This window comes from Rattus rattus, chromosome 5 (genome assembly GCF_011064425.1).
Source record: "Rattus rattus isolate New Zealand chromosome 5, Rrattus_CSIRO_v1, whole genome shotgun sequence".
NCBI classification, from domain to species: domain Eukaryota; kingdom Metazoa; phylum Chordata; class Mammalia; order Rodentia; family Muridae; genus Rattus; species Rattus rattus.
Window position 1 is genome coordinate 54207884 of NC_046158.1, and position 12995 is coordinate 54220878.

Here is a 12995-nt window from a genome sequence, read left to right on the forward strand (position 1 = left end):
ATAGTCAAGGCCAGCATTTTACTAAGTTTGCTTCACCCTCATCAGTATGATCTGATGCAAACACATCAGCCATTAGTATACTGCTAATGGAGAATGCGGGTAGAGTGTGTAGGAAAAAGTCTTCATACACTGTTTTGAAAGAGGGATAAATCGTGATACCATATGACCTTTCTAAATTACAGTTATAACACTGTAGAATAGTTATACCTGTGTAGCTGTCCCCCGCTGACGACATTCTGAGTTTCTGTTTCTGGTTGCCTAAAGTATAATCAAAATGTAGGATACCTTCTAGAACAGTCCTTCAGTAGGACAGTATGCCAATGGCTGTAAGGACCTTTATGTCATAAAATGTTGTGTATGTATGCACAGGTATTTTTCTGTAAGAAATTCTGTCCTTTACAATACACTCCCAAATGTTTATAGTAGCTTTAAAGAATTCCAAGACACGCAGGGAAAATCAATGTCAAAACTCTGTTCTCCCTGACTGAAGACTCGCCATATTCACAGCCGCCAACCCTCTCCCATCAACACAGGCTCCCTCAGTCTCCTCAACATGGACACACAACAATGTCTTAATGAAGACGACACACACATAAGGGTGAAACCCAGATGTCTGGGTGTATAAACATGTCTGTAAAAGATGTTCCACAAATCCTTCCCAAGGATGATATTAAATATTTAAGGTTTGACATAATTACTTCTTATAATGCTTTTTTGGGCACAGCCTTAGGAATGTTCAGAACAATAAATGATATATAACAAGGGTACAACCCCGAAGGTGACACACATGCTTTAAACATGGGTAACTTGCTGAAGAGATAAGAGACAAGGACAACACAGTACAAATGAAGACTGTGCAAAGCACAGCTGGCCCCCGGGGGTGACAGCTGTCTCCACCAGGTGTTCTGGATACCTTTCGGAGGGGCAGCTGGCTCTTTCTTGGGAATAGGAACTGGCTTCTTCTCCTCCGGCACAGGTTTCTTGGGAGCCTCGGGAACTTTAAAGATAACATTGTCGAAACAGTGTTGAGTGTTACAGTCTTCTGAGACATTTAAGATGACAGGAAAGCACAAAGTGTCACTAAGAGCTTAAGAATTAAAAAGTAGTTTAGTGTGCTCTGCTTATGGCTAAATGGAATGTTTAGTACATCAATACCAGATAGACATCATACACATGACACCTGGTAGACGAACACCCAGTTAGGGTGGTCTGGCATCTAAAACTGTTATTAATATTTGTTACCGCAAATTAATGACACTGACAGATGGAGAGTTAAACATAGGAGAGACTGTTTACTGATGACGGTTTGTTAATCCGTCGGTCTCACATACAAAAGAGCCAAAAAGACAGAACCCATGAAATGCCATTCTACCTTTGACTGCTGGGGGCTCCACCTTCTTAGGGATGGGAACAGGGACCACTTCTTCTGGAACTGGCTTTTTAGGTGGTTCAGGGACTTTAAAAGAAAGGCACCGTGTTTGAGAAACTGCTCATGTTGACAAGACATACATTCTTATAAGATTGGAGTAAAGAGTAGAGAGATGTTCCTTTTTGACAGTTGGGTACAAGAAAATCATAGCTTAGAAGTCAAGATTTGTGGAGATGGCTGAATGGCCAAGTAGAAAAGGGACAACCATGATTATCACTTTAATGGCACGGGTTTCAAGAGTGGAAATAGTGGAAGAACTCTTGCTTTGTTTAAAGTCAGTTGGATGAGAACAATTAGGTGATATTAAGTGTTTTTTAAATTTGGCTAAGGGAAAAGAATATAACTTTGGTGTAGAGTCTAGAGTCCTCCCTCCCTCCCTCCTTCCTTCCCTCCCTCCCTCTCTCCCTCCCTCTCTCCCTCCCGCCCTCCTTCCTCCTCCCTCCCTCCCTCCCTCCCTCCCTCCCTTCCCTCCTTCCTTCCCTCCCTCCCTCCTCCCTCCCTCCCTCCTTCCTTCCCTCCCTCTCTCCCTCCCTCTCTCCCTCCTTCCCTTCCTGCTTTGTTTCCTTCCTTCCACACAGGGTCTTACTATGAGGTCCAACTGGCCTGGAACTGCTTATGTACACCAGGCTAGCCTCAAACTCATGGAGATCCGCCTGCTTGTGCCTCCCTACCATTGGGGTTAAAGATGTGCACTACCTTGTCCAGTGGTTACTGTATCTTTTGATTTCAGTGGTGGGGTAAATAGTGACACATCTGGCTGACAGTGTGACTAGTATTTTACAGTTCTAAGTTAGAAAGATTTGGCCAATAGGCGACCATCACATTGCATCCTTGCTGTACAAAGAGCAGATGCAAACAAACCCAGAAACAGAGGGAGTAATAAAATGCAGAAAACCAGAAGTTAAAGGTTTTGAGTATTAAGGAATTTCTAACATAATTTACAAAACTGAGGTTTTAATACTTCTGGTATATCGAACTCCTAACTGAGAAGATTCTCTTCACATTTCATACAAGCTTTAGTGAGCTGTATGAAACATCTTCCTCACATCTTATTTCCAAACACACGTCACCAAATTGAAGTGCTCAGAGACAGGGAGTGGAACCGTGTATGCTTTACCCTTGTGCTTCCTTATGGCCATCCTACTCTCTCTCCAGTGAGCTCTCTGTCCATCCAGTCAACTCTGTGACTATTTCTGATAATTAGTATCAGTGTAGTTACACACTGACCATGAATTTTGCCTGAAAGTATTTTTAAACATAGAATGAATTACTGATACCTTTGGGTGGTGGTTCGATCTTTTTGGAAACTGCAACGTGAATTTTCTCTTCAGTGACAGTTTTCTTTTGTACCTCGGGGACTTTTAAGAAAATATACATCTTAATTACTGATAGCTCATGCTGAGGGTGGCAATTGTAATTTACTAAGAATATCAAAACAAAAAAAATTAATTAAAGGCAACAGACATGAAAGGGGAAAGACAACAGAGAAATACAAAGAGACGGAAAAGCCTACACCATCACACGCCAGGCAAGAAGGGAATTGGAAAACTCTGGTTTTTATCTTAAACTCTCTGTCTTCAGCTGTCAAATTCAAAACTGGCAGATACCTGTGACAGACACCTCCTCCTCGGTGTGAGAGGCAAAGAACATCTTTTCTTCTGAGATAACCATCTTCTTTGTGTGCACAGCTGGTACTTTAAAAAGAGCATTGCCATGTTAGTCTTTCTCTTTCCAGGACAGGACATCAGGTGAGACACAGAGAGTCTACCATAGGACGGTATACAATGTGCAAATCTCTAGACACAGACTGAGTGGGTTAGTATGAGAGATTAACAACGAGTTCAGTTTCAAGGAGAAAACAAATCATGTTTTGCTCTGGCTGGACAAACCACCCATGCAGTCTCATATCAAGTGCTATTAAACGAAAATCAAATAGCCACAACTTCCCCAAACCTATTAGAATCAATTTGTTTAAATGGGAAATAGGACACGCAATGTAATCACACTGCATGGCGAAGTTAGAAGATTACTCGTCAAACACAAAACCTTCCTTAAATTAAAAAGTCATTTCTAAGCAAGACCGGAAGCAAAAATAAAGTTATCGGATTATACAGAGGTATAATCCAAAATAAAATGTGTACGACAGAAACTGTAAAGTATTCACGGTGCTTTTGAATAATTCAGCAATGTATGCTCAGATATCTATATGCATAGCTTAGAATAAAGACGTATACCTTTCACTTCAATTACTTCTTCCTGCACCGGAGTCCGGGAAGGTTTTTGTGGAACAATCTTCTTGGAAACTTCAGGTACTTTAAAAATACGTACAAATATATTTGCATTGTGAAGGATATTTCATAGCACAAAATTTCAAAAAAAAATGTCAGCTTGGGTGACTACATAAATAACATGTGAGCAGATGACGTCTGTACAGGTTACTAGAAGATTCTTTAAATGGCATCGATACCTTTGGTGACTTGAACTTTTTCTTCCTCCATTCTTCGAGTAGTCTTTTCAATTTTTTCAACTACTGGCTTCTTTACAACTGCAAACATTTTAAAGAAATTGCAGTACTTTTAGAATTTCTATTAAAATCCTCTCTCTTGCTCTGTACATACACCCATAGGTATGCAAATATGTATACAGATACACAAAATAGTTTGAGAGGCAGGCAGGTTTCGTGTTTTCAACCTTAAGTACGAGTTCCCGGAGCTGTTTGTATTTATTTTAATTTTACTGTGACGATCTTTTATCTTAGTATTTTTCTATTTCGAGTAGATATAAATTCTGAAGACAGAATTCCCAGGTACAATAACGTCTGAGAAGTTGTGCCTATTGGATTTAACTGTTGGTTCAGTCAGCCTTGCCAAACAAGCCACGAAAAGGACAGGAATACTCTGGCTTATTTAAATGATTGTAACCACATACCTTTGGGAGGTGGTACTTTCTTTTCAGGTACTTTGGCTGGGATTTTCTTCTCATGTAAGTCTTTAAAAAAAAACACACACACACACACACAAGATAAAACCGAGATGCTTAAGTCAGCCAATTCTAACGGGCTGCATTTTTTGCAGATGATAAAAAGCTAAGCATAATTTTGTATCGTATAAGGAATTTGTCATGTTGGAGATTATGTAACCAACATAACTCTAATTCAGAGTTTCAAGACAGAATTAAGTATGAAGGCACCTGGGGTGTGGCCTTAGTACTGGGATTAATGGTTCAAACTGCAATGCGACAGCATCATCTCACTAGTGATGAGATCTTCTCTAGAGATCAAAGGATTAAAGACCCACCGCCTTACGGAAACCAAAACGTTCATCTTTACTTTCATGGCCATCACACATCAAAGAAATAACATAAAAAGGAGTGGAAATGAGGCGTAGAGGAAGAATGGCCACGCAGTGGATGCATACCTTCGTGAACCTCCTTCTGAACCTGAATTATTTCCCTTTCGTGGTAAATCTCTTCCCACTCTTCCTGTCCTTCATCGTAGCCCTCTTCTCTCTCATAGTATTCCTGTCCTTCTTCATAGTCTTCCTCCCACTCCTCGTGGACTTCCTTTTTAGCTTCCACCTTGATCTCCTCATAGTCTTCATCTGGTTCTTCATAATACGGTTCCTCGTCCGGCTCCGTGTACGGCTCTGTTTCCAGCTCCTCATAGGGCTCTTCCCAAGGCTCTGTGTGGACTTTCTTTTCGTAGACTTCTTCCTTCCGTTCATACACAGCCTCTTTTTCTTTATGAATCTCTTTCTTTCTGGTGATGGTTGTTATTTTTACCTCTTCAGCCTTAGAGGACACGTCAATAATTTCAGATGCTGGAAGGCAAAGGGGTGGGGGGAGGATCATATTAATTACGCCCATTGGAAAGTTTTATCCAAGAGGAATCCACAGTTGTTCAGTACTGAGCGTGGCAGATGCTGTAGTAGTAGGCTGATAATCTCTTACGGTTTGCTTTGCATGGGTTCCATTTTATTAACTAGGCAACATGACAGTATCAAAATGCTCTTGATTTGAGGATTTTTCTTCTAGTGTCAAAAGTATGGATTCAATAGACAGCTTCGCACTGCTATTCCTTCCACTGTTCTATGTGAACTCCAGTTTGGAGAGCTCCTAGCAACTCCCCAGGAAGCTGAGATCAACGTTACTTATAAACCCTTAACACTCGTGTGGATTACAATGGAAAGTTTAGAAGGGGCTCTTCCCTTTCCTGGAAATAACCATTGTTTCTGGCCTTTTCCACAATGGCCAAGAGAACTGGAACATTTTATAATAACCGGGAAGACTGATATTTTAAAACAATAAAGAGAATATGTGCAAACTTCAGGAGTGAATTGTAAAATGCTTAATAATTCCTTTTTACTTACGTTTTGCTGGAATCATGGGAGTAGGAGGTGGAGGCTTCTTGGCAACTTCTGGGACTTCAAAAAAAACACAAAGTGCATGTTTACATTTAGGCTGTGGGTCGTTTAATGCTTACTAATCTAGAGTGCCTAGATTGTGGGCATTTGCATAGGAATTATTACTAATGTAGCATCCCTTACATGAGCGGCATAGAACCCCCATCATTTCCAAACCAAGTTAATATGAATTGCTATGACAAGTCAGGGTAACAAACTGCTTGGAAGCTGGGGTTTCATTAACTCCAGCCTAAACCAGTTTAAGCTAGTTTGAAAGAATTCAGATGTAGAAGAAATAGCAAAGGAATGCATACAGGGTCTAGTGCTTAAAACTCATGCCTTTGCTCTTTTCAGTTACTAACTTTAAAGTTCAGCAAACACCCGTGCTTTCAAAATGACCACTCAGCAAAGCCTGTGTGATGGTCGGTGCCCACACCCGTGTTGGCCTTTGGGTGGGAGGTTGCTGTGCTTTCCCTCTGTGTCAAGAGGATAAGAGCTGCCCTTTTACATTTGTCATCTAAATGTCTTCCATAACCCCTCCAAGATAAATTACATTTCTCCTAACGGTGCCATTTTCTGTCTTCAAATGGTAAGATAAGACAAAGTGTGGAGCAGAGACAAGGAAAGGCCATCCAGAGACTGCTCCACCTGGGGATCCATCCCATATACAGTCACCAAACCCAGACTCTATTGCTGATGCCAAGAAGTGCATGGTGACAGGAATCTATCTGATATAGATGTCTCCTGAGAGGCTCTGCCAGAGCCTGACAAATACAGAGGCGGATGCTCAGTCCAACCATTGGACTGACAACAGGGTCCCCAATAGCGGAGGTAACTGAGGGGGTTTGTAACCCCGCAGAAAGAACAACAATATCAACCAAGTCGACCCCATATAGCTCCCAGGGACTAAATTACCAACCAAAGAGTACAACCAAGAGTACAAAGAGCGACCCATGGCTCCAGCTGCATATATAGCAGAGGATGGCCTGCTTGGGCATCAATGGGAGGAGAGGCCCTTGATCCTGTGAAGGCTCGATGCTCCAGTATGGGGGAATACCAGGGCAGGGAAGTTGAAGGGAGTGGGTGGGTGGGAGAGCACCCTCACAGAAGCAGGGAGAGGGGCGATGGAATAGGGGTTTCCAGAGGGGAAATAGAGAAATGGGATAACAGTTGAATTGTAAATTAAAATTATCCAATAAAAGAGAAAAAACCCTACTCCCCCTCTCCCCCATAAAAAAGAAGCCAAGAAGGATCCTGAGCTGGGCTAAAGCAGCAGCACGGAGCACCAACCACTGGACTCTTTCTGGGAGGACTTGGTCAAGAAGAGCAGTGGGACCTTGATTTGAAGGTCTCCTTCAAGTCATCAGCTGTAGACAGCAAGCATTCTCTGTCTGTGCCATCGGCTGCTAGAGGCAGGCGTGGGCTCGAGAAGATAGAAATCCCAGCGGATGAGGGAGATGAGGGAATGTCCTACCTCGTGACTCCAGCCCCTGCCCTTCCTGCTTCCCACACTCCTAGGTTTCCACAGCGAAACCCTAATGCCATTTCTTGATTAAACTTTTATTTGTCTTTAAAAGTTTATTGTATTACCTGGTGGTGGCGGTGGTGCCTCTTCTTTGGGCTTTGCAACAACCTTTTTGGTGTCTTTCTTCACGCCCTTTTTGGTCACTAAAAAAAGTTAGCTGTAAGTAAAGGCTTTCAAGATGAGGACAAGAGAAAATTAACTTTATTGTGAGGTACTTGCTTCAGGAAATCCTGTACTAAAAAGTGAGTGAGTGAGTGAGTGAGTGTGTGTGTGTGTGTGTGTGTGTGTGTGTGTGTGTGTGTGTGTGTGAGAGAGAGAGAGAGAGAGAGAGAGAGAGAGAGAGAGAGAGAGGAGAGGGAGAGAGAGGGGAAAGAGGGAGAGAGAGAGGAGAGAGAGGGGGGGAGAGAGAGAGAGAGAGAGAGAGGGTGAGAGAGAGGGGAGGAGGGGGGGAGGGGAGAGAGGGGGGGAGAGAGAGGGGAGAAAAGGGGGGGGGGAGAGGGGGGGGGGGGGAGAGAGAGAGAGAGAGAGAGAGAGAGGGGGAGAGGGGAGAGAGAGGAGAGAGGGAGAGAGGGAGAGAGAGGGAGAGAGAGAGAGATAGAGAGAGAGAGATAGAGAGAGATATTTTAGATCTATGGTAGAATATATGCTATGGTTTAGAAGCCCACTGATTGTATGGTGGAGGAGTTAGCATTATAGAAGATCAGGAGGAGAGCAGGTATGCCCTCTCCTCTGTGTTTCATTTGGGTGTGGAGATCAAAACTGTCAGGAGGACAGCAAATGGAACAGGAGAATTAAAGTCCAGCCCGTGTCTTACGTGTGGGGTGTGGCTGCTGCTGTGTTGGGGTATATATTGGTCATGGCTCCGAACCATATTGCTGTGGCTGTTAGCATTTGTGCACAGGGAACACGCTGTGATTTTAAAAATCTGATTTAAACTCTCGGGTTTTGAATACCAGCAGTCATGTTGGCATTTCCATTTAAAGGACAAAGCCCTTTCTTAAAACAGAAATTACTGCTTCTGACCACTGAAACATCATGGAATCTAATTTATGATTTTTTTGATTATTCCTCTCTGTGCCACAAGTACACGAAACACATTCAAGTATGCTCACATAAATTACAAACTTGTTTCTCTCTTTTACTGAAGGTGTATTTGCCACAAAGTTGGATGAAAACTATCGAATTTCTTTGGAACTGGCTGAAAAGTGGGTCAAGCATTTAATATCACCTGCGGCGGGCATTAAGGGGACCCACATGTCATTCTCATGATGTTAGGACAGCAGTAGTCACCAGGCTATGACAAACATGGCTTTGGCCAGTAGATGTTTTCTGGCTATGCTGACAGAATTCTCCTCCCAACTCTGAATTTGTAGCCCTAGGGAGTCTCAGGCAACCTGCTGTCTGGACTGTATAGTTTCAGGGTACAAATAGTACCTTACAGCTGCGTAAGTGTTTAGCATTTTAGATGGTGAATTCGTTGGTATGTTTAAGGGCTTGTCTGTTTCATTTTGCTTCTGACTGGGTCTTATTATACAGTTCTATCTGGCTTGTCTCACGGGCCTTATGTTTGTGCTACTTGTCCTGTCTCTGCCTTCTGAGCTGGGAACTATGCTGCCCTGTTAAGGTGTCTTTATTATTACCTTGTTCCTTAGTTAACACAATAAAACATAAACAAATCCCCACAGAAGACCCAGTCAAACAGGTCAAAGGTGGTCTCAGCTATGTTTTTGCATAAATGGTGACTTAGAAAGAGTAGTTAGAAGTATAGTTGAAAAGAAGACAAACCACGATTTTCAGTTTGCGTCTCAACTAATATGGTATATTTCCATAAGCTGCCCCACTAACTGGCTTCATTATTATCATATTAATTGTTAGGCATAATAGTTAGGGGCATTAAAATTAATTTTAACTAATATCTAAGTGATTCCTTTGCAGTATTTTAAAAGTAAATATCCCATTTGGGTTAATCTGATAATTTTCAGAACTTCAACATTTCTAAGTCAGTTTTACTTCTTGACCACAAGAGGGAGCTCGAGTGACAGGAAGTCAGATTTTCAAGGCCAGGCAGTGGAATTCTGTTTGACCACTTCAGTTAGGTGTCCTGTAATACCTTCAATTCGTTTTGCTGGTGGCTTCTTCTCTTCAGGTAATGGCAGCAGAAGAGGGATGGAAGGAGCAACCGCAGGGGGGATTTCTGAGAAAAAGAGAATCCTGTTTTAATTTCCTGTTTTACACGACATCTCTTGCATTTTGTTTATTAGTCCAAGGGTTTAATCAGAACAACAGGCACCGGTATCTATTTATAACGTTAACTGCATGTTTCCTCTGGTTTCACAGTGGAGAGGATGAAGTAGAATCTTACTTCTCTACACCCAGACGCTAGGGCTGGGATCTTACCTTCCGGTGGGACGGCTCTGATAGGCATGGTTGGGATTGGAACTCTGGAATCGGGAATATCTGGAAGAAACAGGTAGTGATAAGCACCGGGGAGTGATAACACGTGTTTAACACGTGTTCATTGTTCGGTCACTCCCAACAGCCCCGTCAGGCATGCAGACATGATAGTCATGCTATAACATGCGTGGCACACAGTTCCCTGCTCATGAGACCTTGCTTAATTCTGCATTCACTCTATCTGTGTGCTCCTAACAGCAACCTTACCATCTCCACTCCCCCAAATTCATAAAGGGTAACATCATTCTGCCCAAAATTATTTTACCGGGTTGCACTTTACTGAAAAGAGAAATGCTAACGTCGTGCGTGTATTTTAATTGGGCTTCTGTTTCTATAAAACTACACTGAATGTACTGTAAGCCAAAATCAAACAATAAAAATCGAACAATAATATTTATATTATTATAAACAACAAGAGCTTACCAGGAGGCTTCATCTCAAGTTTTATTTCTGCAAAAGAAAAAGAGAATGTTTTTTATATGTAGAACTGTCTGGGCAAGAGGCTGGCTTTCGTGACTGTAGCGTGTTCTCCGCGTGGCCTGTCCTCACCTTTGGTCGTTAAGTACAGTTCCGCTGTGCTTCTTGCTTCACCTCTCGGCTCCAGCCGAGCAATGACGGAATAGACGCCTGGAGAATAAAGCCATCGGTGTTAGTGTCCCAGTACGCTTCTCTAGTTAAGCATAACGTGCTTACTTCTGCCCGTCTCTTCTTTTCGTTACAAAGTATGTCACAGAGGATTGCAGAGCGTAAGCGTAAAGGTAGAAATACCAAAAAGGCAGGTGCTGGTGAGGACTATATTACGTATTCCTTATGTATCCCCCCGGCAAACTGTCCGTGCAGTTACCTTCGTCATCTGGGGTCACATTGTGGATCGTCATGTAATGGCAGCGGCCGTCGTTCCTGAAGTTGTACTTCTGGCTCTCAGTCAGCTCTGTCGGTCCTTTGTACCAGGTGACGATGGCATCGTCAAAGGACACTTCACACTCAAAAGTGGCCGACTGATGCTCGCTCACCACGATGTTCTGTATGCGCTTTGTAAACTGAATTGGCTCGGCTATTGGGATGCGAAGGATGCAAAGTTAGACTGTGTAGACAGAAATCTGCCGATGTGACTTCTCTCAGATCCTTAAGGCTCTTGGTGGTTGGGCTGGGCTTTCATCCTGTAGCCCGAGCAGATCCCCGCTGCCTTGGTCTTTCAGGTGCTGGTGGAATTCTAGGGTAAACACGTGCACCTCCAAACCTAGCGAGATTAGCTTTTTTGGGGGTAGGTGGGTATTACTGTTGAACCTGGGCCTCATACAGAAGTGCTGTCCCATCCTCGCACTTTATTTTACTTTTGAGATGAAGTGTAGCTAAGATTCGCAGGCTGACCTCTATCTTCCTGCCTCAGCCTCCCAGATACCTGGGCTTGCAGGTCTGTGTTACCACAACTTGCCTTCAACTTTTATCCACTTATAAAATAACGGAAAAGAACCAGAACCCCAAATGCAAATGCAGGACGAGAGCCACACATTCTTGTATTAGTAACCAAACTATTCACATTCTTCAAAGCCGTTCCTGGACAGAATGGATAGTGGACAGTGGTAGAAGAAATGCCCAGGAGGGTCTTAAATATTTATATGAGGGAAATACCGCAGGGAGACTTGAACCCAAAGTCAAATTAAATTTCAAAAGCTGTTCGTGAAATGGAAGGTTCGTAATGGGGTATACATAAACAACCCTGCAGTCAATGCCCTTGCAAACCCTTTCTTACCTCGAGAAAATTATTTTCTTTCATTGTTGTTATTTAAGATCTAGAAGTTTCTTTTCTATAAAGATTTCCCCCGAGGAATGGTTTCAGATTCAATGGGAAATTTGCAATTCTAAGTTTCAGAAACACATTTTCCAAGCACAGACAGGTAAACAGAAAGGCCCCATCCCCCTGGGGACAGCTGGTGCTCTTAGGAGCAGACTGGGAGGGAGCAGCCCTCCCCTCAGACTTATGTGGAAGCCTGAGACTACACAAGTAACAGTACCATGTGCATCCTGCAGGCAGTGGTATTCTGGTGAGCTTTGCCATTGATAAACATACTTAAAACACTTATTTAAAAATGACCAGCACCTAAAACTTTACTCCAATATGAAGCCATTTAACTTTAACTTTCAAAATGAGGCACTAATATTCAATTGCAAAATAACTCAGAAACCTGAAATACCTCTGAACATAAGATTAATATAGTTTTAACAATTAAAAATGGTACTAAATAACGAGACAGTAAAAAAAAATCCCCTGGATAGTTAAAGGTTAGTTCCTTAAATCTTAACCATTAAGAAATTATATATTATTGCTCTTTAAGTCAGAAAATTTGATTCAGGGATTCAGACAGTAGGAATATAATTTTTAAATGAAATCAATATTTTTTTTAAAAAAGCTATTACTCATCACGTATGTTGTTAATTTTATCCACAAAATTTCATACCCCTAACGTGAAAGTCCCACAAAAGTAGAAATTCCTAGTCACAATTCCTTAGACTTATATTCACAACTTCTTGTCTTTTCCATGATTTTATTCTAGGAACCATAGTCATTAATACGAAAATGATAAACTTTCGCCTTTAAGAAGACACGGCCGATAAAACAAATCATGTATTCGTCTGGATTAAAATCCTATTTTTGTCTAAAAGAGAGGCATGTTTGGTTGGCTCTCTTCACTTTGAATCCGTGAGTTTTGACACACGGACAAGTGTGCCCCATCTGTGGGAGAGTGAGAGCACATGAGGCCTCTGTGTTTCTCTGAGGGCAGGACTGCAGGGGCCTGCACAGCATTTGCTGGTGCTCTCTGCTCCGCCAGTAACTGCCCAGCTTTTCACCCACCTTCGATTCTGAGCTCTGCCGAAGTTTCAAGGTCTTCGTGCTTGCAGGTGTACCGACCCTGGTCCTCCGCACGGACATCGGCAATGGTCAGCTTGTGGACCTTGTGTTCCACCTCTGCTTTCACTCTGCCTTGAGGTTTAAGGATTCTGCCATTTCTGAACCACTCAGATTTCACATTTGGTACAGAAAACTGACACGTCATGGTACACGTCTGGCCTTCTTTCAAAGTAACGTCCTGGAGGTGCCGCTCCCACGCGGGCTCTGTTGTAACACAGAAAGAAACGCATGGTGCTCAGAATCAGCATCATATACAGGTGAGCCCAACAGTACTCT

The 12995-nt window shown here is 42.6% G+C and overlaps 1 protein-coding gene across 5 annotated transcripts in view; it reads right to left on the reverse strand.

Annotated features, from left to right (window-relative positions):
* Window positions 1-12995, reverse strand: part of Ttn (titin) — a 268818-nt gene that overhangs the window by 152472 nt on the left and 103351 nt on the right. For 2 of the 5 annotated variants that reach the window (XM_032903539.1, XM_032903537.1), the window contains 16 exons: window positions 12663-12923; window positions 10653-10862; window positions 10358-10435; window positions 10232-10258; window positions 9752-9811; window positions 9465-9548; window positions 7420-7497; window positions 5797-5844; window positions 4846-5247; window positions 4358-4417; window positions 3897-3974; window positions 3664-3741; window positions 3037-3123; window positions 2707-2787; window positions 1373-1456; window positions 914-997 (listed from right to left, as the gene is read on the reverse strand). The exons of 2 other annotated variants lie outside the window; for them this stretch is intronic. In XM_032903539.1, coding sequence (XP_032759430.1) covers window positions 914-997; window positions 1373-1456; window positions 2707-2787; window positions 3037-3123; window positions 3664-3741; window positions 3897-3974; window positions 4358-4417; window positions 4846-5247; window positions 5797-5844; window positions 7420-7497; window positions 9465-9548; window positions 9752-9811; window positions 10232-10258; window positions 10358-10435; window positions 10653-10862; window positions 12663-12923 — 1800 coding nt within the window. Of the gene's footprint in view, window positions 1-913; window positions 998-1372; window positions 1457-2706; window positions 2788-3036; window positions 3124-3663; window positions 3742-3896; window positions 3975-4357; window positions 4418-4845; window positions 5248-5796; window positions 5851-7419; window positions 7498-9464; window positions 9549-9751; window positions 9812-10231; window positions 10259-10357; window positions 10436-10652; window positions 10863-12662; window positions 12924-12995 lie in introns of all 5 variants that reach the window. One more of the 5 variants, XM_032903538.1, reaches the window with a different exon arrangement.